Source organism: Pseudochaenichthys georgianus, chromosome 9 (genome assembly GCF_902827115.2).
Source record: "Pseudochaenichthys georgianus chromosome 9, fPseGeo1.2, whole genome shotgun sequence".
Lineage (NCBI taxonomy): Eukaryota > Metazoa > Chordata > Actinopteri > Perciformes > Channichthyidae > Pseudochaenichthys > Pseudochaenichthys georgianus.
In genome coordinates this window covers 36014066-36040389 of record NC_047511.1, presented here as the reverse complement: position 1 = coordinate 36040389, position 26324 = coordinate 36014066, and the positions used below count along the sequence as shown (strand labels likewise).

The following is a 26324-nucleotide window of genomic DNA, read 5'->3' as shown; positions in this document are numbered from 1 at the left end:
ATTTGGTTGTGTGAATAGGAAATGGCATATTATGATTATTCAGAACAGTAATGAAATAGTAAGTAATCGTAGGAGGGCCGTCTTAATAACAAACATGTGGGAGATACTTACACATTGCCATAAGCTGGCCTGTCATTTACTGTTGTCAAATGATCTCTGCAATCTGGTATCTACTCATATACTGTGTCCACTTTACTGAAGGGAGATGAGACTTTGTATGTGTTGCTCTAATGTGTTTTGCTGTTTGTGACCAGTTGTTGTTGTGGTGGTTTGTTGTGGTGATATAGGACTGCAAGGATAATTTATTGTCATTATGCAGCACAGTGTTGCACAACAAAACAGAAGTAGTAGTGCATTTTGGAAATGCATTTTTAAAATGTGCAACAGTATGATAACATACAACAAACAACAGTGAATTATCTGGGCAGATTATGTGGCCAGCATCTTTTAAAAAAAAATCACATTTTTACCACTGGAGTCCTGCACTCTGTCTGGCCGTCCGCCCATCAAGTACAGAACTGTAGCAACGTTCATGGGACAGTCGTTTTGTATTCTTCAACATACATGTAATGGTACAGAAGCTGGGAGTTGTGCTGTAGGAGGCTCTGCTGTCCAGGGTGCTGAAGTAGAGAGATTGTTTGCTGGAGACAGCCAGTGAAATGTATAGTGGCTGGATTAAACTGACTGTAACTGTAAATGTATACCCAGCATAGGCAATGTATAGGCCCTTAGGGATTTGGCACATGGATGTTGGTTATTTAACCCGGCCAGCTCAAACCAAAGCTCAAGCCAATACTCATACTGATATTTTTTCTGTATAATTTATGTATGATAAAGAAGACTGTTCGCCTCAGAACCTCCTGCTGACAAGATGGTCTGAAAATTATTGTGACAGAGACAACAAGAAAAAAGATGGGAACGATGTCGGGGATAAATGACTCAAATATTGTTGAGTTGTCAATTATGGTATTGAAGACATGACTTGGAGATAATTGTTTCAGCAAATTGGGATATTGGAAATACTTAAACAAAGCCATGACTTTCTGCTCAAAAGCTCCTGAAGTCAGATGTTAACAGAGGCTGGATGCTTTTGTTCTCATTTTATTGGCACTCCATCAGAGCTGCAATCGTTGGCATGTTGCCTTTTCCCTGAAGAGCCGCACTTGTTGGTGGGAAGAGATCTGTTATATTTGAAAGGTCAAAAGGGAAAGCGTTGGTAATCAAGCAGTTTTTGGATCTTTGTCTGGAGTTGTGGTAGATGACTGAGAGAGCAGCAATCTGTTCTCCAGGTTACAACCTCCAAGCTGCCAGTGTGGTCATGAGCACTGTGTATGTGCAGAGGGGTCAGTTAGTTGGCCAAGAGTACCCATTACCAAACTTGTTTGTTTGTGCAGTACTGAATATGAAAGAGATACAAAATCTGTCTGCGTCTTCTAGCGTGTGTGTATTTGTATTGCAAATCACTATGTATTTGCAGCGTTTCTATCCTTGTGTGTGTGTGCACCAGCTTACTGACAGCGAGCCTGGCAATAACTGAGTTGTGTTGGCAATCTACCTGAGTAAGCACAGATGCCTGTCTTCGGCAGTGACCGGACAAGGTGATGTCATCATTAACACAAAGTCTGCCCTCTGTGAGGGCAGCTGAGGCTGGCTGAGCAAAGCGAGTGATTCTGCAAACGTTTACTGCCACATCATGTGAAGTGCCTCAGCTGAGGGACTAAAGGACTTTGCCCTCTCAGTTTGTGTGTGAAAAGGCTTGTGGAAGATATTGTGGCACAGGGATAAGTGTGTCGCCTGGCTGCATGGTGACAAAGAGTAGCTTAATACTGATAGTCGTTGTTTGTGCTAGTGTTATTGTCATGTGAACCGTGCCCATGTGTTTCTGTTAGACTGAAGATAATTAAATGAATTGTTTACCAAATGTTTGTAAGTAGATCTTGTAAGGCGTGCCGACCACAGATGTCACAAAACAATGCACAGAACCACCATCAGTGCTTTGTCATGAATGATAAAGCATCTGTTAACATTAATTTGCCCTCATTTTCTGAATTGATCCTTGAAGGAAGAGTTTTACATTTTGGGAGATACACTTTATTACCATTTTGAGACCCATGACTTCCTGGAGTCTCGGCTTGTTGCATGGTAACTGGACCCGCCCAATTAATTGTTGTTTGTTTGTTGTAGCTCTTGTACAGAGCCAGGATAGCTGCCTCCTGTGAGTTCTGAGTACCCAGGCCTTTTATGGATGTTAAACAGGTGTCCTGCAGAACTCAGCTAGTTCAGGTGTTCTTGGTGCAAACAATAATCTGAATCACCATTTGTGGGAAACCGAATAGGGGGACAAGGGGCAAAGTGAAACATAGAGGGAAATAGAGGAATATTGAGAGAGAGAGAAAGGAGAAAAGTTTGTATTCCAAATTATTTCCTGTTTTGTGCGAATAATCTTTTCCTTTTCTTTGCTTGTACATTATGCAAACAATGGTAAACAATTTAGGCTCAACAGGAACAAGCTGTTACTTTTAGGGTTCACTGTGGCTCTGTTCCTTCTGCCACCTGGCCTAAGCATGATAACACATTTGTTAAAAACAAAGCCCTGTGGCTCACCCTCCAAGGTTAAAAACATGTACAAAAAAAAAATGTAACTTTGAAGGGATGATGGTGAATGAGAGAGATGAAGTTAATTGATCAAAACAAAGGGTTTTTATTTGGGTCAGTCCTCATCATATCGACAGTCAGTCACATCAGTCAATCAATCAATCAATCAATCAATCAATCAATCAATCAATCAATCAATCAATTGTAAGTCGCTTTGGATAAAAGCGTCAGCTAAATGCAATGTAATGTTTATTTATATAGCCCAATATCACAAATGTTACATTTGTCTCAGTGGTCTTCACAGTGTGTACAGAATATCAGTATGACAATACGACACCCTCTGTCCTTAGACCCTCACATCGTACAAGGAAAAACTTCCAAAGAAAACCCAGTTTAAAGGGGAAAATGGGAGAAACCTCAGGGAGAGCAACAGAGGAGGGACCCCTCTCCCAGGACGGACAGACGTGCAATATATGCCGTGTGTAAATTGAAAAGATAATACATTTGCAACATAGGTAGTCCAAATCAGGTTTTTCCTCACACCAATCCTTCATTTTCTTAAAAAGAAGTGCATTCACCTAAATCATTTTCTTTAAAAGATGATTCATAATTAAAATCAGTTCAATGAATTGGAGCTTTAATAACTTTTTTTAGGTACGTGTTCTGTAAAGTAGTTTAAGGCCAATATCTTATAAGAAAAGTGAATCATGTCCAGCAAGACAACATCTTGTTTATTTATCTAACTAATACATGAATAAGGTCAAGGCAATCAGAGGCACAACTGTGTAGGTGGATGATGATATTGTCTGCTACTGTATAAAGGGAATTGAACACTGCTTCTGTGTTAGTGTTCAAATGAATAGCAGACAACTGCCGACAACTGAAAGCACTTTATCTGTGAGTCTGTGGACCTCTAGTGGATGTTGTAACATGAATCATTCTATACATGTTTTGATTTAATTCTCCTCTTATATTTTAAGTAGTAGATTGTGAGGATGATGTTTGGATTCATATTTTATATCCTACATGCATGGGCATACAACTACAGTATGATATGTGCCATAAATGCTGTTGGCATGATGAATCTCAAATAAGCTTCGGATGGCTGTTTGTGTGAATGTTCATAGCTCCTGATGGGCAGGTGGCACTTTGTATTGCAGCCCCTGCCACCAGTGTATGGATGTATGTATGAATTGAGGAGTGCTGAGTTGTGTTTTAAAAGCCCTGTGAGTGGTTAAAAAAGGACAGGTCTGTTAACATTGTTGAATGACTTGGCAATGTCTATGTTCAAAAGGCCTCTTCATATTTGGTTTTCACATCAATTTAGAATATAAATCTAGAATAGATTGCTGTGCTAACCATATATTTATCATGGTTTTAGTCACAAATGATACAATTGTTAGACTCTCTCTTTTAAATGTTTGTCTCAAAGGCTAATCCGCGATTACCCTGACTGATCATTTAATTTAATTTAAAAAATGGTGGAGTTCCCCCATGAAATAATTTTTTTTAATTTGTTGGGTGTTCTTCCACTCACAATTAAAAAAACAACTCTTTTATGTGATGTGTGTAACAGTGCGACACTCTTTGATACAATATCAAACCTACTACTTCTGGAATGTTATAAGTAAAATGTTGTCTTTTGTAGTTTTTGTTCAAACCATGACCTTTACTTTCAGATGATTGGCAAAGAAATTGTCACAATTTGCTCCTTTTCATTTATTTTCTTTGCAGCTGACCTGGCTATACTACCACAAGATACTCAGTCTCCTGCCATACCAGTTGTAGCTGACCATCCCACCCCCTCCATAGCCGATGGTGAGCCCATCCTGCAGAGTGGAGACCCAGATTTTGGCTCCCAAGCAGCAGTAACCATCACTCCAACGGTTAGCTTTATAAATGGTAGACATGAAATCACTCTGGAGCCACACAGCCAGATAGAAGAAGAGGCCAGAGGTACCCAGATTATGACAAATGTGACAACTATGGGAGCAAGTGATGAAATAACCACAGTGTTTGATTATACCGATCTCCCTGTTGATAGCTCCAATGAATCTATAGAGTTGCAGACGACAATGCTGACTTCTACAGAGATCCTAAATGAGTATGAAACTGATATAATCCCAATAGTCGAATCGACACCTCCTCAGATACTCCCTGGGGTAGATGAACTCACTACAAAAGGCCCAACACAGAATGACACAACCTCTGTTCCAGCCTCAACAATGGAGAACACAGAATCGAAAAGTGCACTAAAAGTTGAAGCTGGCCCAGCTGTCACATACGACACAGAGAGGATGTATAATGTCACAGCTACCTCTGCTGACTTTGTTCCTACAGTAACACCAGCTGCACCACACATCACCACAGTAACTAAAGAAACCCAAACCACGAAGGCTGATATGAGAACCACGTCTGTCGTCACCACATCTGCACAAGAAGAGGTAGGCGAGTCAGGGAGGACTCCGCAGTATGTGAAAAGTGACTCATACGTGACTCAGACAGAGAAGCCTAAGGACCAATCCCCTGTTACTTCTTCAACTGAACTTTACACAGTCAGAGATAAAGCAGAAACCACAGAGGAGACAAAGAGCACATCTGCCCCTCCAGCTGCTGAAGACAGCACTCAGTCTACATTACAGACTTTGTACACTCCCTTCTCGGATGACGCTGATGAGACAACACTAACATCAACAGCTAGTGACTCACAGAGCTCCACTCAAGATGTGGAAGGAGAGAAAGAGACCCAAACTCCAAGAGAATTTGCCTTCAGCACAACAGCTCCTTTAGTATCAAGTAGTTTAACCACTCATAAACAGACAGCCAAGACTGAGATAACACCAGCTATAGATGTACGCAGCACTGAGTCATCAGCATCTCTACCATCTACCCTGGCTGAAAATGTAGAGCGTACAGTCACGAGTCAGGGAGGAAGTACAGCCAGCCAAATGTCTTCATCAGAGAAAGCTACAACTGATGCAATGTCTACACCAGAGGAGGAGGGTTCGGGGGTTCAAACAGTGCAGTTGACAACTGGCTCACCATCAGAAACATCTGCAGGGACAGCAATATCAGGCATTACACATAGAGATCAAGCTCCAGGGGAGAGTGAAGTAACATCACAAACAGAAACAGCAGGCAAAGATATAACATCTGTTTATTCCACTGGTGAGTTAAAGAAAATGTCAACACCCACCACTATGCATGAAGAGTTGAAACAGGATGAGACAACAACTCCTTCCTCACATAAATCCATTGCAACCACTGCTTCGACTTTATACAGTGCTATTGAAATGATCAAGACAACAATGGTATCTTTCACTGGATATTTCGATTACTCAACACAAAGTGCATCACCAATGACTGAATTACTTGGGGAAACAGTGACTAGTGTGACGGATGAGCACACTTCATCACCTGTGGCGACTTCTATTTCTCCAGTCATTAGCACTGTTAAACCAAATCAGTCTCTTTCAACTGCAGCCTCTACAGCCAAAATCTCAAGCGTAACTGTGGACATAAAACAGACACAAACTCTAACAGTGACCCCAATAAGTGGCATTAGGGAAACAGGTTCATCACATCCCAGCACTGCTCAACAGATTACAGATGACCAAACCTCTGGTATGACATCAAGTGGAGCAAGTGCAGCAGTAGAGAAATCAGTATCAGTAACCACACAATATGAGACAGCTCATACTTCAACAACGGCATCTTCTGCTTTAACCACTGAGATACCAACATCAGTATCACAAGAAATGTCAGAAATCAAAACCACCGAAAGGAAATCAGTCACTTCAGAAATTAGCTCTATTCTCACACCCACAGATGAGGTGACTTTAGAGGGCCAGACAATATCGCCTGATGCTTCAAAGAGTGACATTACAGAAATAACTGTAAAACCGTCAGAGGTCATATTAAGGACTACTGTTTCTCATGACACCAATGGGACCCAAACTCCCTCTTCTGCATTAAGCACAGGTGGCGTAGTGACTGTGAAACAAACAGAAAAACTATCCAGTTCACAGGAACCCACAGTTAGTAGCATCACTGACAAAGTTACCATCCCACTACACACTTCAAAAGCAGAGGTTGGCTCTGGAGGTCAAACAACTACATCTTCTGTGTACAGCACTGAAATACCAACAGAAATGTATGAAGGGACACCAAAAACAGGAGCATCACTACAACCAAGCACATTTGCTCCTACTGGTACAACGGAAACCATTTCATTACCACATTTAACACAAGAAGAAAGGTTAGGCACACAGACAACTGAAAGATCAAGTGAAGAGTTGGTCACTTTGTTTAGCACTGAGACACCATCAGCACAGGTCACAAGTCAGACAGAAAAGTTAAGAGACACTACAATGACTGACAAAATCATAGAAAGTTCTGTATTCACTACAACAGATGCCAATGGGTCGGGTGACACAATCCCAGATATGTCTACTCATACATCTTTTGTTTCAGAAACATCATCTCTATACAGCACTGGGACACCAAAGGCAGAAATGTCACCGAAAACAACAAAAACTGTAGAAACCTTTGAGTCAAAAACAATGTCACCTTCAGAAGAACCATCAGTTTTTTCTGATTCTGATATGACAGTACTGAGCGCAAAAACAACGCCTCCAAGTTTGGCCTCTGTTATATCTTCTACTGTTTCAGACATTGAGAAAGAAGATATTAGCACTGAAGTATCAATGGTAGAATCAATTCCCTCCTCCAGTGGAGACACCATCAAACCTGAAACAATGTCACTCTTAACTCCAACAGATACACTAAGTTCGGTAGAGCACACTTCGGATGTCACTGTAGCCTCCACAGTCTCTTCAATGTTAAGCACAAGGACATCACCCTTTATTCAAACAGAAACCAAAACAGTAACTGAAACAAGTGATACTTCAAAAAAAGATGTAACTTCCACTTCATCACTATACAGTACTGAGCGACCAACATCAGTGTCAACTCAAAAACAGGAGACTGTTAACACAAGGCAGACTGAGCAGGCCTCAATAAAACAAGAGGCAAGTTCGAATTTACCAACAACAGATGAAGAAAGCTCAGGTGACCAAACCCAAGAGATGTTCACTCAGGACTCCTCTGTCACAGCTACATCCCCTGTCTCCAGCACTGAGGCACTAGCTGCAACATCTCCTGTTACATTGTCTGCTATAACAAGCATTGAAGATAAAGAAATTAGTAGTGAAACTACAATGGCGGAGTCAATTCAATTGAGTGGATCAACTGTGACACCAGAAACGGCATCAGTTCTGATTACAACAGGTACAGAGATTTCTGGAGACAGCACAGATGACTTTACCGAAGGGTCAGTCATAACAGCAACTATTGCTTCTTCATTTTCGAGTACAGAATCAACATCAGTGTCAGCATTTCAAGGAACTAAAGCTATTGATACTTCAAAGACAGCTGTTACTAAAGCTTCATCACTATTAAGTACTGAGACACCAATATCAGTGTCAATGGAAACAGAGAAGATTGTAACAGGTCAAACAGGGAACATGTTAGGTACCCCAGCGACAAGTTCAACAATAACAGATGAAAAACACTTGCAGGACCAAACTAAAGATATGTTCACTCAGACCTCCTCTGTCACAGACAAATCTACTTTATACAGGACTGAGGCACCAACAGCAACATCTCCTGTTACAATATCTGCTTATTCAAGCATTGAGAATAGAGACACAAGTAGTGAAACTGAAATGGTGTCAATTCCAACATTAAAAGGATCAACCGTGAAACCTGAAACATCATCGTTTCTCATTACCACAGATACAGAGAGTTCTGGAGACAGCACTGAAGACTTCACAGAAAAGTCAATCATCACAGCAACTACTGTTTCTTCATTGTTGAGCACAGAGTCCCCATCAGTGACAGCATTGCAAGAAACTGACAACATCGATACTTCAAATACAGCTGTCACTAAAGTGTCATCACTATTCAGTACTGAGACACCAACTTCAGAAACACAGGAGACTGTAACAAGTCAAACTGAAAGAATATCAGCTACACCAGAGACAAGTTCTACAAAAACAGATGAAGAAAGCTCAGGAGACCAAACCCAAGACATGTTCCCTCAGACTTCCTCTGTCACAGCTAAATCAACTCCATACAGCACTGAGGTACAAACAGTAACATCTCCTGTTACAATATCTGCTGTTTCAGGCATTGAGGATGGAGATATAAGTGGTGAAACTACAACGCTGGACTCAATTCCTACCTCAATTGGATCAACCCTTAAACCTGAAACATCATCATTGCTTATTCCCACAGGAACAGAGGGTTCTGGAGACATCACTGATGATTTTTCCCAAGAGTCAACCATCAGAGCAACTACTTTCTCTTCATTGTTGAGTACAAAGTCACCATCAGTGACAGCATCGCATGAAACTGAAACAAGTGACACTTTGAAAATAGCTATTACTAGAGCTTCATCTTTATACAGTACTGAAAAACCAACATCGGGATCAGCGAAAACTCAAGATACTGTTACGACAAGTCTAACAAGTAAAACATCAGCTACACCAGAGAGAAGTTCTACTTTCCCAACAACAGATGAAGAAAGTTCAGGTGACCAAACCCAAGACATGTTCACTAGTACCTTCTCTGTCACAGCTAAATCTTCTCTCTACAGCACTGAGGCACCAACTGCAAGATCTGTTTTTACATCTTCTGCTGTTTCAGACATTGATAAGAAAGACATTCATGGTGAAACTACAAAGGCAGAGTATATTCTTACATCTACTGGATCAACAATGACATCTGAAACATCATCGTTTCTCATTACCACAGATACAGAGAGTTCTGGAGACAGCACTGAAGACTTCACAGAAAAGGCAGTCATCACAGCAACTACTGTTTCTTCATTGTTGAGCACAGAGTCCCCATCAGTGACAGCATTGCAAGAAACTGACAACATCGATACTTCAAAAACAGCTGTCACTAAAGTGTCATCACTATTCAGTACTGAGACACCAACTTCAGAAACACAGGAGACTGTAACAAGTCAAACTGAAAAAATATCATTTACACCAGAGACAAGTTCTACAACAACAGATGAAGAAAGCTCAGGAGACCAAACCCAAGACATGTTCCCTCAGACTTCCTCTGTCACAGCTAAATCAACTCCATACAGCACTGAGGTACCAACAGAAACATCTCCTGTTACAATATCTGCTGTTTCAGGCATTGAGGATGGAGAGATAAGTGGTGAAACTACAACGCTGGACTCAATTCCTACCTCAATTGGATCAACCCTTAAACCTGAAACATCATCATTGCTTATTCCCACAGGAACAGAGGGTTCTGGAGACATCACTGATGATTTTTCCCAAGAGTCAACCATCAGAGCAACTACTTTCTCTTCATTGTTGAGTACAAAGTCACCATCAGTGACAGCATCGCATGAAACTGAAACAAGTGACACTTTGAAAACAGCTATTACCAGAGCTTCATCATTATACAGTACTGAGAAACCAACATCGGGGCCAGCTAAAACTCTAGATACTGTTACGACAAGTCTAACAGGTAAAACGTCAGCTACACCAGAGACAAGTCCTAGTTTCCCAACATTAGAGGAAGAGAGCTCAGTAGAGCAAACTACTAAAATGTCCAGCAAAGACACTATGGTTCCTACATCTTCTTCGTTGTTTAGCACTGAGAAATCAACTGTTCTTTCCATTGGGGAACAAGCCAGTGCTACAACAGCTCAGACAGAGAAGTCCTCAGTCTCTGCAATAACTAATAACACCAAACAAAGTCCCATGATCACTCAAGCAGCTGAAGATGGCTCAGGTGACCAAACATCTGAAATGTACACTGATATCTCTTCCGTCATAAATTTCACAAAACTGCCATCATTTACAGGAGAACCATCCATTTCTCCATCCTCTGATGAGACACTCACAAGCTCAATGACAATGTCTCCAAGTTGGGCATCTGTTATATCCTCTGTTACGGAAATGGATGATGATTCTATCAGCAGTATATCTACAATGGTGGAGTCCATTCCTTCATTCAGTGGACCAACCATGGGCCCTGGAACTGCAACATTGGCACTTCAACCTACCACTCAAGCTGAAAAGTCTGTAGACAGCAGTGTTGATTTCACCGCAGAGTCCTTACTTCCGGCAACCACTCTGTCCTCAATGTTAAACACTGAAACTCCATCGGTGACTGTCACAAGTCTCACAAGTAAAACATCAGCTAGACCAGAGACAAGTTCTCCTCTCTCAAAAACAGATGAAGATGGCTCAGGTGACCAAACCCAAGATATTTTCACGCAGTCTTCCTCTGTCACGTCTAAATCCACTCTGTTTAGCACTGAGGCACCAACTGCAACATCTCCGGTTACATCATCTGCTGTTTCAGACAGTAAGGATAAAGACATTAGCAGTGAAACTATAAAGGCGGATTCAGTTCTTACCTCAATTGGATCAACCCTTAAACCGGAAACATCATCATTGCTCATTCCCACAGGAACAGAGGGTTCTGGGGACATCACTGATGATTTTGCCCAAGAGTCAACCATCAGAGCAACTACTTTCTCTTCATTGTCGAGTACAAAGTCACCATCAGTGACAGCATCGCATGAAACTGAAACAAGTGACACTTTGAAAACAGCTATTACCAGAGCTTCATCATTATACAGTACTGAGAAACCAACATCGGGGTCAGCTAAAACTCTAGATACTGTTACGACAAGTGTAACTATTAAAACATCAGCTACACCAGAGACAAGTCCTACTTTCCCCAAAAAAGATGAAGATGGCTCAGGTAACCAAACCCAAGACATTTTCACGCAGTCTTCCTCTGTCACGTCTAAATCCTCTCTGTTTAGCACTGAGGCACCAACTGCAACATCTCCCATTACATCATCTGCTGTTTCAGACAGTAAGGATAAAGACATTAGCAGTGAAACTATAAAGGCGGATTCAGTTCTTACCTCAATTGGATCAACCCTTAAACCGGAAACATCATCATTGCTCATTCCCACAGGAACAGAGGGTTCTGGAGACATCACTGATGATTTTGTCCAAGAGTCAACCATCAGAGCAACTACTTTCTCTTCATTGGCGAGTACAAAGTCACCATCAGTGACAGCATCGCATGAAGCGGAAACAAGTGACACTTTGAAAACAGCTATTACCAGAGCTTCATCATTATACAGTACTGAGAAACCAACATCGGGGCCAGCTAAAACTCTAGATACTGTTACGACAAGTCTAACAGGTAAAACGTCAGCTACACCAGAGACAAGTCCTAGTTTCCCAACATTAGAGGAAGAGAGCTCAGTAGAGCAAACTACTAAAATGTCCAGCAAAGACACTATGGTTCCTACATCTTCTTCGTTGTTTAGCACTGAGAAATCAACTGTTCTTTCCATTGGGGAACAAGCCAGTGCTACAACAGCTCAGACAGAGAAGTCCTCAGTCTCTGCAATAACTAATAACACCAAACAAAGTGCCATGATCACTCAAGCAGCTGAAGATGGCTCAGGTGACCAAACATCTGAAATGTACACTGATATCTCTTCCGTCATAAATTTCACAAAACTGCCATCATTTACAGGAGAACCATCCATTTCTCCATCCTCTGATGAGACACTCACAAGCTCAATGACAATGTCTCCAAGTTGGGCATCTGTTATATCCTCTGTTACGGAAATGGATGATGATTCTATCAGCAGTATATCTACAATGGTGGAGTCCATTCCTTCATTCAGTGGACCAACCATGGGCCCTGGAACTGCAACATTGGCACTTCAACCTACCACTCAAGCTGAAAAGTCTGTAGACAGCAGTGTTGATTTCACCGCAGAGTCCTTACTTCCGGCAACCACTCTGTCCTCAATGTTAAACACTGAAACTCCATCGGTGACTGTCACAAGTCTCACAAGTAAAACATCAGCTAGACCAGAGACAAGTTCTCCTCTCTCAAAAACAGATGAAGATGGCTCAGGTGACCAAACCCAAGACATTTTCACGCAGTCTTCCTCTGTCACGTCTAAATCCACTCTGTTTAGCACTGAGGCACCAACTGCAACATCTCCGGTTACATCATCTGCTGTTTCAGACAGTAGGGATCAAGACATTAGCAGTGAAACTATAAAGGCGGATTCAGTTCTTACCTCAAGTGGATCAATCCTTAAACCGGAAACATCATCATTGCTCATTCCCACAGCAACAGAGGGTTCTGGAGACATCACTGATGATTTTGCCCAAGAGTCAACCATCAGAGCAACTACTTTCTCTTCATTGTCGAGTACAAAGTCACCATCAGTGACAGCATCACATGAAACTGGAACAAGTGACACTTTGAAAACAGCTATTACCAGAGCTTCATCATTATACAGTACTGAGAAACCAACATCAGGGTCAGCTAAAACTCAAGATACTGTTACGACAAGTGTAACTATTAAAACATCAGCTACACCAGAGACAAGTCCTACTTTCCCCAAAAAAGATGAAGATGGCTCAGGTAACCAAACCCAAGACATTTTCACGCAGTCTTCCTCTGTCACGTCTAAATCCTCTCTGTTTAGCACTGAGGCACCAACTGCAACATCTCCCATTACATCATCTGCTGTTTCAGACAGTAAGGATAAAGACATTAGCAGTGAAACTATAAAGGCGGATTCAGTTCTTACCTCAATTGGATCAACCCTTAAACCGGAAACATCATCATTGCTCATTCCCACAGCAACAGAGGGTTCTGGAGACATCACTGATGATTTTGCCCAAGAGTCAACCATCAGAGCAACTACTTTCTCTTCATTGTCGAGTACAAAGTCACCATCAGTGACAGCATCGCATGAAACTGAAACAAGTGACACTTTGAAAACAGCTATTACCAGAGCTTCATCATTATACAGTACAGAGAAACCAACATCAGGGCCAGCTAAAACTCTAGATACTGTTACGACAAGTCTAACAGGTAAAACGTCAGCTACACCAGAGACAAGTCCTAGTTTCCCAACATTAGAGGAAGAGAGCTCAGTAGAGCAAACTACTAAAATGTCCAGCAAAGACACTACGGTTCCTACATCTTCTTCGTTGTTTAGCACTGAGAAATCAACTGTTCTTTCCATTGGGGAACAAGCCAGTGCTACAACAGCTCAGACAGAGAAGTCCTCAGTCTCTGCAATAACTAATAACACCAAACAAAGTGCCATGATCACTCAAGCAGCTGAAGATGGCTCAGGTGACCAAACATCTGAAATGTACACTGATATCTCTTCTGTCATAAATTTCACAAAACTGCCATCATTTACAGGAGAACCATCCATTTCTCCATCCTCTGATGAGACACTCACAAGCTCAATGACAATGTCTCCAAGTTGGGCATCTGTTATATCCTCTGTAACGGAAATGGATGATGATTCTATCAGCAGTATATCTACAATGGTGGAGTCCATTCCTTCATTCAGTGGACCAACCATGGGCCCTGGAACTGCAACATTGGCACTTCAACCTACCACTCAAGCTGAAAAGTCTTTAGTCAGCAGTGTTGATTTCACCGCAGAGTCCTTACTTCTGGCAACCACTCTGTCCTCAATGTTAAACACTGAAACTCCATCGGTGACTGTCACAAGTCTCACAAGTAAAACATCAGCTAGACCAGAGACAAGTTCTCCTCTCTCAAAAACAGATGAAGATGGCTCAGGTGACCAAACCCAAGACATTTTCACGCAGTCTTCCTCTGTCACGTCTAAATCCTCTCTGTTTAGCACTGAGGCACCAACTGCAACATCTCCCATTACATCATCTGATATTTCAGACAGTAAGGATAAAGACATTAGCAGTGAAACTATAAAGGCGGATTCAGTTCTTACCTCAATTGGATCAACCGTTAAACCGGAAACATCATCATTGCTCATTCCCACAGGAACAGAGGGTTCTGGAGACATCACTGATGATTTTGTCCATGAGTCAACAATCAGAACAACTACTTTCTATTCATTGTCGAGTACAAAGTCACCATCAGTGACAGCATTGCATGAAACTGAAACAAGTGACACTTTGAAAACAGCTATTACCAGAGCTTCATCATTATACAGTACAGAGAAACCAACATCAGGGCCAGCTAAAACTCTAGATACTGTTACGACAAGTCTAACAAGTAAAACATCTGCTACACCAGAGACAAGTCCTAGTTTCCCAACATTAGAGGAAGAGAGCTCAGTAGAGCAAACTACTAAAATGTCCAGCAAAGACACTATGGTTCCTACATCTTCTTTGTTGTTTAGCACTGAGAAATCAACTGTTCTTTCCATTGGGGAACAAGCCAGTGCTACAACAGCTCAGACAGAGAAGTCCTCAGTCTCTGCAATAACTGATAACACCGAACAAAGTGCCATGATCACTCAAGCAGCTGAAGATGGCTCAGGTGACCAAACATCTGAAATGTACACTGATATCTCTTCCGTCATACATTTCACAAAACTGCCATCATTTACAGGAGAACCATCCATTTCTCCATCCTCTGATGAGACACTCACAAGCTCAATGACAATGTCTCCAAGTTGGGCATCTGTTATATCCTCTGTTACGGAAATGGATGATGATTTTATCAGCAGTATATCTACAATGGTGGAGTCCATTCCTTCATTCAGTGGACCAACCATGGGCCCTGGAACTGCAACATTGGCACTTCAACCTACCACTCAAGCTGAAAAGTCTGTAGACAGCAGTGTTGATTTCACCGCAGAGTCCTTACTTCTGGCAACCACTCTGTCCTCAATGTTAAACACTGAAACTCCATCAGTGACTGTCACAAGTCTCACAAGTAAAACATCAGCTAGACCAGAGACAAGTTCTCCTCTCTCAAAAACAGATGAAGATGGCTCAGGTAACCAAACCCAAGACATGTTGACGCAGTCTTCCTCTGTCACGTCTAAATCCTCTCTGTTTAGCACTGAGGCACCAACTGCAACATCTCCGGTTACATCATCTGCTGTTTCAGACAGTAAGGATAAAGACATTAGCAGTGAAACTATAAAGGCGGATTCAGTTCTTACCTCAAGTGGATCAATCCTTAAACCGGAAACATCATCATTGCTCATTCCCACAGGAACAGAGGGTTCTGGAGACATCACTGATGATTTTGCCCAAGAGTCAACCATCAGAGCAACTACTTTCTCTTCATTGTCGAGTACAAAGTCACCATCAGTGACAGCATCGCATGAAGCGGAAACAAGTGACACTTTGAAAACAGCTATTACCAGAGCTTCATCATTATACAGTACTGAGAAACCAACATCAGGGTCAGCTAAAACTCAAGATACTGTTACGACAAGTGTAACAAGTAAAACATCAGCTACACCAGAGACAAGTTCTCCTCTCTCAAAAACAGATGAAGATGGCTCAGGTGACCAAACCCAAGACATTTTCACGCAGTCTTCCTCTGTCACGTCTAAATCCTCTCTGTTTAGCACTGAGGCACCAACTGCAACATCTCCAGTTGCTTCATCTGCTGTTTCAGACAGTAAGGATAAAGACATTAGCAGTGAAACTATAAAGGCAGATTCAGTTCTTACCTCAATTGGATCAACCCTTAAACCAGAAACATCATCATTGCTCATTCCCACAGGAACAGAGGGTTCTGGAGACATCACTGATGATTTTGCCAAAGAGTCAACCATCAGAGCAACTGCTTTCTCTTCATTGTCGAGTACAAAGTCACCATCAGTGACAGCATCGCATGAAACGGAAACAAGTGACACTTTGAAAACAGCTATTACCAGAGCTTCATCATTATACAGTACTGAGAAACCAACATCGGGGTCAGCTAAAACTCAAGATACTGTTACGACAAGTCTAACAAGTAAAACATCAGCTACACCAGAGACAAGTTCTACTTTCCCAACAACAGACAGCACTGACAATTTCACTAAAGCGCCCTTCACCACAGTAACTGCTGTCTTATCAATGTATAGCACAGATTTACCACCAATCACAGCATCACGTGAAACTGAAACAAGTAAAACTTCAGCAATCCAGATTATTGAAGATTTGGAGACAAGTTCTACAATTAGTTTTTCAGAAGAAGACAGCTCAAATGGGCACACAACTGAAATTCTAACAGAGGAATCATCCATTCTGTCTGTTGTGCCAACTACTGACCAAAAAGTGAATCCAATTAGTCACTCAGCTATAGTTATTGGCAGCTCACAGGAAACAGTTACTGCATCTCCTAGCTCCACAAGCCCATCCATTCCTATAATCGATGAGAGTGAGTTAATTTATCAAACCACCACTGTTGCTGGTAAAAAAAGCACTTTTTCTTCCATGTTCAGCACAGAAAGACCAACAGTAACCACAGGATTACTTGAACCTGAACAAATTCATACCTCTGAATCTACTATTACGTCTCCTCCAACTGATATCTCATCATCCTCTTTGTTCAGCACAGTGAAACCTATGATCACAACTGTTGCAAGTGTGGCAGCCTCAAAGACAATGACAAATATTACTTCATCTCTTCACAGTACTGAAAAACCTAAAGTGGTTTCAGCGAGCACAATGCATGCAGAGGGCTCTGGTGACCAGTTCACTGATATGTCGGCTCGGATCTCAGCTGTGACAGATTCTTCGGTTGCAACCTCCTCTCATGGCACTAAAACCATTGACGTTTTAAAATCTCAAGTAACCATAGCCTCTTCTCTCTACAGTACTGAGAAACCAACACCAGTACCACCAACTGCATCCAGCGAATCTAAAAGCAAAATCACATTTTCTACAGCCACAGATACAATTGAAATAGCTGAGACTCAGACCACATCACAACCTATTGTTGAATCATCATCCCAAACTACTTCACCGTTGATGAAAGAAGAATCTACAGATGTTACCCACTTTTCTACCACAATTGAGGATACTTCTGAGTTAGAAAGTGGTGATTTTGCTGAACTAAAGGGCTCAGGAGAAGACACATCTGAATCCACAGATAAAACTCCAACAACAACAGCCTTTGATCAACACACAATAATGACCTCTGAGCCATCAATTGCCTCCACTTTTATGGAAGGAGAAAGTTCAAGTGCAGGAGATTTTACAACGGTCCCAACAAGTCCTTTTACCTTAGGAACCTCTCAACCCATGGTGATCCCTAGTGTCACTGTGCATACCATAAAGGAAACCTTCACATTTATTGACATGGAGAGCTCTGGTAGCTCTACCGATGAGGATGATTTGGAATCTAGTACAGATGGATCTGGTGCAGGGATATCCGATGAGACTACCATAAAACCCCAGAACGAATTTACTGAAGCCACAGATGAGACTGAATTAGATGACAAAGAGAGCACCCCTGACATGTTAAGTGTTGCATCCTCAACTCAATCCAATACACAGCTTACCAAGGAATTTATGACATCAACTCAATCACCACACCTGACAAGCAGTGAGCATTTTATTACTGAACAGGGCAGTGGGGTCTTCACAGATGACTCTACATTGGATGATGAGAGTTCAGGTGATGATCTTTCTGATGGACCAACTACATTTGAACCAGTCACAAGTCATCCCCTGTCCACAACTGTTGCAGCTACAAAAGGAATCATGTTATCATCTAGTGCTGTTGCTTTTCCTGAGGAGAGCTCAAGTGACCAAACAACTGCTTTATTGGATATTAAAGATATAGAGATAAAGAATACAGCTTTTTCCCTATTCAGCACAGAGAAACCTAAAACAACAACATCATTGCATGAAAGTGGACCATATGTTTCAACATCTGCTCAAACAGTATCATCTTCTCTCTACAGCACAGAGAAACCAAACATAACAGTATATGCTGTAACATCTGCCCAGTTGGGTAACACGTCTTTATCTGCAACAGCTACATCAACACCAAGTTCAGCCTTCACATATGGAGAAGCCACAGGTGAAACTGAAACCCTTGTGTCTGTCACAGCAACCACTGATGAGCAGGTTTCCTCACAGTCGGGGGACATTGCTCCAGATACAGAAAGACCCATCACTTCTGAATCGACAGTGCCTTCTGTCTCAAGCATTGGCCAGGAGGAATTTACTCTAGCTGAGCACATAACGCAGTCATCCTATACAACTGTCTCCCCCCATACAAAAGAAGCTTCAGTTAGTGATCACTCTGCAATTGACTTCACCACAGAAATCTCAATCACTGAACATAAGCAAACTGTAGGCACAATGATGTCCACCCCTATTCCCTCCATTATATATCAAAGCATCACAGACCAACAGGTTGTCATCATTACTCCCAGTAGCAGCATAGCCAAAACTGACCTAACTGAACAAACACCTACCATGGTCCTGCATGTGTCTAAACCATCAGCCAGCACAACCATCATATTCACAGAGGATGCAAAAGATGAAGATGAGCTTTTCTCTACAGCTACAGACAGTATGAGGGAAGGAAGCCCCGCTCCCGAACTTATTACCAAAGATGATAATATCATTGATGCAGACACTATCTCCATAGTTCCCTCTTCTTCCTTTTACCCAACTATTCAGACAGAGGAAGCTGGAGGTGTCACACCAATTACAATGTCTCAAATGTCGGAAGTAACAGAACAATCAGAAGGTTCAGGGACTGATGCCACCTTCTTCACTCCTACACCAGTAACTGTACATGCAACCTCAATCACTGAATTGGCATTAGCCTTATCGTCTTCAGAATATTCAACACCCACTCCAAAACCAACAATTGTGGAAGGTGTATCTAGTATGGAGACATCTAGTGAAGAGGTGGTTACATCTGCACCACAGGCCACTCCAGCTAACACTCTGTCCACAAATTCAGTCTCTCAAGTAACCCATTTAACTACACCATATACTGTATTTCCTATTGAGACACAATCAAAACCAGTTCCAGAGCTGGTGGAGAATGACTTTTCAGGCGATGACACTGCTGATAATGTTACTGAGTCGATCACTGAGATTGCTGCTTCATCATTTGTGTCTTCTCAAACTTTAACTGAAACAACAGACTCAAGCTCAATCACACCGATGTCAAGTGAGGAGTATATGTTCAGCACAGTGGAAAAAGAAAATAACATGACATCCTTACCCACAGCCGTTCCTGCCACAACTCATGGCCCAACAGTTGAAACATTAAGTTTGACCATTTCCACGCAAACTGTTGTACCTTCAGTTGCTGCCACACAACTTACATCAGTGTCCACTGAACCTGGCACACTGAAAACAACGAGTAAAGCTTTCGATAAAGAATCTTCAGGTGATGACTCTAGTGAATGGACAGCATCTGAGAAAACAACAACATCTACAGTCTCTTTACTGTTCAGCACTGAAAAACCAACTGTTGCGCCTGAACAAGGACATACAAATGAGGTGATTCCAGGTCAACAAAATCAAAGTATGTTCACTGAGGGCATAATAACAACAACAGATAAGGCAGAACACATCTCACCAACCTCACCTGGCACTGCCACAGGAGAGTTTGCAAAGTCACCAGCAAGTGCTCCCTCTTCTCTTTATAGTACAGGGAAACCATCTGTCACTGTTTTGAAAGATGTAACTGATGCAGACACTTCAATGTATCCAACTTCTGCTACACTAGCAACTTCAACATTGAAGGTAGAACCAGTAACGTTTTCCGTGACCTCAACTGAACCTGCCATGGAGCAGATAGCAATTGCAGTATCACATACTGCTTCCAGTCTTTATAGCACTGAGAAGCCAACTGTCACATCGTCTCCTGATGTTACTGGGAAGGATAGCTCTGATGATTACACTGTCACAAAACCTGCAACACAAAAAGATACTCTTCTGCACAGTACAATGGACCAATTGCTTTCCACAATGACATCACCTCCTCACTACAGCACAGATACATTTGTAATCCCAAATAACATTGATGTTGTAGGCTCTGGAGATTACCTTTCAGAAACCACAACTGCATCATCTAAGACTTTGACAATCAAGACTGAAAATACTGTGGCCCCTCCACTCTCCCATTATTTCAGCACAGAGAAACCCACCACAATGACCTTAGAGTACACAACTCAAATGACTGAGATAACCACAGAGTTAGTGAAAGCATCATCATCAGAAACAGTTTCAACCCCTACCAATGGTGCATTATCAACCCCAGCACACGAAGAGAGCACAAGGGACCACATTACCTCTAAATCTACAAAAGAATCAACTTCCACATTGACATTATCTTCTCTTTCAAGCACTCCAAAGCCTGATGTAATGGTTCAGTTTGTTACTACTTATGTACCTGAACCAGATACGATACAATCTGAGGTGTCCTTCCAACAGGCCCGCTCTGAGATCATGTTCACTCATCATCCACACATTGAAATCTCCTCTGAGAAAACTGTGTTGGCCACAACCAGCCCAATGATGCCAAGTGAGGAGTCACGCCAGCACTTTGAACCTAGTGATGTGATTTCCCAGACTGCAACTACACCCTCATCACTGAAAGATAAAACAGCTGAAGCACAGAGCCAAGCACCTATGACCAACGGAGTTTCAACTGATGCTAGAGGTAGCACAGTTGAAGATAGTAAAACATCTGTTGACGCCTCAATAACTTCCCATCTTACTGATCAAACTGTTTATTCTAAAGGGACAGAGCCTTCCTCTGCAGACTCAAGCTCAGTGGAAACATCTGCAGTGAGTTCAAGTGAACAAACTCTAGAAGCAACAGCTTCTTCACTTTCAATGCCAACAAAAGAGATGCCATCCTCAACTGTGTCCTCACTTTTTAGCACCGAGACTCCATTGGTTGCTTCCATTTCTGATGTCACTGATCGAGTGTCTTTTGAAAAGTCATCAACAACACTGCCCACAACGGTGACAGGAAAGAGAGGAGAGACTGCAACTTCCCCATCCGCCTATCAAAAGTCAACTGCAGTGTCAAGTTTTGCAAGTACATCATCGGAGAGTGAGGAAATCCCTGTTTCAACAGCAACAACTATGAGCATTTTAACAGAAGAAGAAGATTCTGTCACTCCAGCTGTTTCCTCTGTTTCCAGTACTATTGATTTGGATATAACCACAAGCACTTTATCACCTGAGATGGCAAACACCCAAACAGATAAACTAGAATCCTCTACATCTGAACAAACCTCAGGTCCGAAGGCAACTGAGACCTTCATCACTGACGCTTATGCAACACAATACCCTGCTGTGACCAGCACTGAAGAGTCACCAAAGACATTAACTTCTGTTGAATCAGGGTCAACAGCTTCTGAAAGTGAAGAGATACAAGATGCAGACCTAACAAGCACACATCAACCTACTGGTGTTACACATGCAGCAGAAATCTCTATGAGTTCAGAGACTAAAGTAGTAGTCACCACAATGCCAACAGAACACATTTCCTTTGAATCTACTTCAAATGTTCCCTCAAAATCATCACCATCACAGCCTGAAGTCATGGTCCAATTTCTCACAATGTTTTCCCCTGCACAACACCTAACCACTCCCCAGAGGTTATTTGAACATGCCAGATCAGAGATTGCAATAACACACATCCCTCACACTGATCTTTCTTCTCAGGATATATCACTGACCACAACTCGCCCTATGTTCACAAGTCATGAAGGAAACCAGATTACAGAATCGACAACTGTGCCCGCTACCTCTTCTTCTGTGGCTGAAGCTGTTTCTGCTTCAGTGGAAGATGGGACAGTTGAATCCTTGAATCCTGGTGCAAAGCCAGAACCATCTCCAGATACAGTTCACCAACCCACCTCTTTAGAAAATATATATGATGTCAATACAGATTATCCCATCCCAGATTATGAAGATCCAAACCTTACCATTGTTGAATCAACTCCACCATCCAATGAAACTAAAACATCACAAGACACAGCAGTGTTCCTTACTACACCAGCTGTTGCTCCTCAACCATCTGAGAGTCAATCTACTGACTCAGTAAGCAGTTCTGGAAGTAGCTCAGAAGAAAGGTCTTCTACGAAGTCTCCCGTAGAAGCAGCAGCCGCTATCCCTTTCTTGCCTTCTGCTTCAGCTCCCGTCAGTACAGCATCCTCCTCTAGTTCTGAGAGTGGTTCAGAAAGGATTAGCAGCTCAGAAGAAAACATGTTGATGAAGATAGATAATAATGAAGTTGCGAACGTCACCTCTGAAATGATATCTGCCACGACTAGGTCACCATTTATCCTTAGCACTAGGGCTGAAAATGGGTCCGTCAGTTCTGAGAGTGCATCCTCCAGCTTTGAGAATGTGTCTGATGAAATTACTACTACAAAGAAACCAAAGATCATCAATACGGAGCAACAGTCCCTGTCCCTAGATGACATTCTGACAGTATTCAAGGTCAATGCTACCACAGCCTCAAAGATAGAGTCCACTAGTGTTGATAGTACCTCTGAGAAAGAAGATGAGAGCAAAATGGACGTCTCTACTTACACTGAAATACCCACAAGGACCCAAACAGAGTTCACAACGGCACCAGCTCAAGCCCAAAGCCATTCTGTTTTGGTTGCATCTCTAGCCACTACTCCGTCATCTTTTTCTGAGGAACAACATAATGACACAACAGTCATTAAAGAACCACCACTAACAGGGGAGGAAACAACTGCAGTAGCTGACATAGGATTCGAGTTGGAGCACACTGTCGTTGGCAAGACTGTCGAAATACAAGGTACATGTCTTTAAACGGCTTATATTCCAATACAACAAAAATGTGTATGCTCATAATAATTTCCTTTTCATGCAACTCTTATTACACTTTTTCATGTACAGACTCGTGTTCAGAAAATATTTGTCTCAATGGAGGATCTTGCTTCAAGAGTGGCAGCATCTATACGTGTAGCTGTACTCCTGGTTACAATGGTTATCGCTGTGAAACAGGTAATAAACTGTCAATTATTTCTCTCATAATTTCTCATGGCCTTAACTTTGAACCAGGAAGCATCTGCCAAATATTGTTTTAACTATATTTTGTTATTCATTATGTCTGTTTCTTATGTAGATATCGATGAGTGCCAGTCAAACCCATGCCGCAATGGAGGTACATGTGTTGATGGGCTGGCCTGCTTTACTTGTGTCTGCCTACCAAGCTACTCTGGGCTGTATTGCGAGGAGGGTAAGTTTGTGGGTTGTTGGAATGATTCTCTTCTCGTCTTATTTTATTTCAGATAAACCCATTCACGTCATTATTGTTCTATTATTGGTCCAACTGTTCAGCTAAAATCTCTTAATTTAGTTTACACCATTTTTAAATGACATGATAAAGAATTGTAACCGATGGATAAGTCTTGACTTTGGTAACTTGTTAGGCAATTGTTACACACGATTGCTGCCCTGGGAAATAAAACAGAAAATATAGACTGTGAGTCACTAATGACACACTCACAATACATCTATAGAGCATTGTCTTCTGTTTCTCCACTGCATTAGCTGAATCATAAACACTTTAATCATCTCGTAACCACAATCAGAAAGTTGTGTCTGAAAGTACTTCAGGCACTATTGAACTTTAGTTTCCACATGTTACAGACACACAGACAGTAAAGGACATTTTGAGTGGTCCTCTTTTCAGACTTTAATTTCTCAGTGCCAGGTTAAATGCGGTGTACACTACACCTTAGGTATGCTAGACATTGAGTCACTCCTTAAAATGTATTCTGACATTTCTATATCCCTATATAGTTTTCCAGTTATGACCATCTTTCTTACCAAATGGGTTGAACACAGGGCATCATCTAAATTCTGAATCCGATTAGTCTTGACCAGAATCTATACCCTACATTTTGTAGGGATCACTCATCAGTGAATCACATCCGTGCGCTGTACTGTAAGTGTTGTCAAATGTTTGGTAAAATAATAGGAACATCTAAAAACAATTGAACCTTATCCCAAATCTATTTCATATCGCATCACCTTTTGAGTTTCTGGGTTTGACATACATTTGACCTTTTTGCAACTGCATAGCTAATGCTCCATTCATTTTTCTGTCTGTAATTCGGAATCTTGATTTATTGATTTGGTTTTGCAGTCTTGCTTACCTGTAAATTACTCTGAAAAGAACCATACTCATCTACCTTTTGATGATAATTGGCACTGAATTACATTACTTCTAGTTTTGCCTCCACCTCCTTATAGTGATGATGTTAAGGGCTGCAATAACTAATCCATAATGTTGTTCCCAGCCAGGTTAGAGTCAGAGATAACAGCAGGCCTGAAGGCTCAGTATATCAGGTGTTAGAGGTAGTTTGGATGCAGTAGATGAGATAATGTCATTATGTGGTGGAGGTGTTAAGATAAATCGATTCATGGATGAAAGTAAAATAGGGTTTTTACATTTTTTAAATGCATGTACTGTAATGTCTATCAATCTGTTGCGAATATGTACCTCATCCCATATTGCTTTCTCTACCATCAGATACAGAAACATGTGACTATGGCTGGCATAAGTTCCAGGGCCACTGCTACAAGTACATCCCCCAAAGAAGAAACTGGGACACAGCAGAGAGAGAGTGTCGCATGCATGGGGCTCATCTCGCCAGCATCCTCTCCCACGAGGAGCAACATTATGTCAACCGTAAGTTAAAAATCACATTTGTAGACTATCAACAAGGGCAAAACAAGATATTTATTAAACCCTCATCATTAAACACCAATTCAGCTTTACATTCAATGCAGGACAATCATCAATCAAAATGCTATCCCTATATCTGTCTTCCTATGTTTGAAACCAGTCCTGGAAATGCAATCTGCTGTAATTCACGCTTTGTTCTATGGCAGGTCTTGGACAGGACTACCAGTGGATTGGCCTGAATGATAAGATGTTTGACAGTGATTTCCGCTGGACTGACGGCAGACCTGTGGTAAGATACTTTCTCACCTTTTTTTGTCAAAAAAGCTGTCAATGATAAACACAGTCATCTTGGAAGAGTTATTATTATTTGGGTCTTTGGTGACTTTCTCATGACGCTCTCTCCTGCCTCACCTCAATAAGTGTGAGTACAGTACAAGAAAACCAATAGTTTCAAAAATACTTGAAGATAAATCTAATTTAGAGGAGATGGCACAGATTGGAAATGCATGCTGCTCATATATGCAGTGTTTAAAAACAGCACAGAAGTGGAAGCATGTTTAGGATAGTAATCAGCTGCTGAAAATTCCCCTCACTAGATAGGAAAGTTTCTAATTACTATGTGCATCCGTGTCATACAGATAGATGTCCTCACTTTAAAGATAATCATCCAGGAACAGAGATAGGGGAAGCATAGAGGCAGCCTGGGGGTAAAAAGACAAGCAGAGGCTGCCTATGGGGACCCTTGCTCAGCTGAGAGATTGAGGGGGGTTGAGGGTGTGAGTGAGACTGTGTAGAGGGGAGTTTGGCAGGCATGGACAGGTAGGGTCCCCCTTCAACCCTCACACATATCAGAAGGTCCAGCCAGTAGACAGCCACCCGGGGGAAGGGCCACCAGGCAGGCAGACACACAGATGGACAGCACCTGTGCTTGGCCGCAGAGAGACAAAAACATTGGAAGCAGCCCAGGGGATCTGGGTGGGTGGTCACCTCCAGTTGATCTAACTATTACACATGGATACCTAATAAATAACAGTAACATGTTTGCTTTGCAAACATTAAAATATATTTCATTATTATCAACCGAAATGGTCAGGTTGGTGTATCTTTGGTTGTGCGTGTGGGTGATCAAAGTTTGTGTGATTGTTTTGAGTAGGATGCAGGCCTGCTGTGCAGTTGATGGGTCACCCATT

General features: G+C 41.8%; 4 protein-coding genes across 4 annotated transcripts in view; all 4 read left to right on the top strand.

Annotated features, from left to right (window-relative positions):
- Window positions 1-26324, top strand: part of vcana (versican a) — a 42255-nt gene that overhangs the window by 12887 nt on the left and 3044 nt on the right. Inside the window, exons 6-10 of the mRNA XM_034091321.2 lie at window positions 1342-1347; window positions 23337-23444; window positions 23566-23679; window positions 24979-25137; window positions 25341-25423. Coding sequence (XP_033947212.1) covers window positions 1342-1347; window positions 23337-23444; window positions 23566-23679; window positions 24979-25137; window positions 25341-25423 — 470 coding nt within the window. The remainder of the gene's footprint in view (window positions 1-1341; window positions 1348-23336; window positions 23445-23565; window positions 23680-24978; window positions 25138-25340; window positions 25424-26324) is intronic.
- LOC139434363 (uncharacterized) lies at window positions 2112-11731 on the top strand. Its single transcript, XM_071204236.1, has 4 exons — window positions 2112-2142; window positions 4330-4551; window positions 9913-10451; window positions 11672-11731. Exons 1-4 carry the CDS (start codon window positions 2112-2114, stop codon window positions 11729-11731), a joined length of 852 nt encoding a protein of 283 aa, XP_071060337.1.
- On the top strand, window positions 13791-15805 carry LOC139434362 (uncharacterized). The gene is made up of 4 exons (XM_071204235.1): window positions 13791-13821; window positions 14269-14400; window positions 14716-15044; window positions 15746-15805. The coding sequence occupies exons 1-4, from the start codon at window positions 13791-13793 to the stop codon at window positions 15803-15805; spliced, it is 552 nt and encodes a 183-aa protein (XP_071060336.1).
- On the top strand, window positions 17075-21514 carry LOC139434361 (mucin-22-like). Its single transcript, XM_071204234.1, has 4 exons — window positions 17075-18222; window positions 18931-19217; window positions 20883-21111; window positions 21396-21514. The coding sequence occupies exons 1-4, from the start codon at window positions 17079-17081 to the stop codon at window positions 21512-21514; spliced, it is 1779 nt and encodes a 592-aa protein (XP_071060335.1). The 5' UTR covers window positions 17075-17078.

Coding starts and splice junctions, on each gene's coding strand:
- LOC139434362 (XM_071204235.1), top strand. CDS start 13,791: ATGATCACTCAAGCAGCTGAAGATGGCTCAG. Junction 14,401..14,715: donor ATCATCTGATATTTCAGACA/GTAAGGATAAAG, acceptor CTAAAACTCTAG/ATACTGTTACGACAAGTCTA. Junction 15,045..15,745: donor TGTACACTGATATCTCTTCC/GTCATACATTTC, acceptor GTCAACCATCAG/AGCAACTACTTTCTCTTCAT.
- LOC139434363 (XM_071204236.1), top strand. CDS start 2,112: ATGACTTCCTGGAGTCTCGGCTTGTTGCATG. Junction 4,552..9,912: donor GATAGAAGAAGAGGCCAGAG/GTACCCAGATTA, acceptor TTATTCCCACAG/GAACAGAGGGTTCTGGAGAC. Junction 10,452..11,671: donor TGTACACTGATATCTCTTCC/GTCATAAATTTC, acceptor GTCAACCATCAG/AGCAACTACTTTCTCTTCAT.
- LOC139434361 (XM_071204234.1), top strand. CDS start 17,079: ATGACAAATATTACTTCATCTCTTCACAGTACTGAAAAACCTAAAGTG. Junction 19,218..20,882: donor CCTTCTTCACTCCTACACCA/GTAACTGTACAT, acceptor TCCTTCCAACAG/GCCCGCTCTGAGATCATGTT. Junction 21,112..21,395: donor AGTTTCAACTGATGCTAGAG/GTAGCACAGTTG, acceptor TCTTTTGAAAAG/TCATCAACAACACTGCCCAC.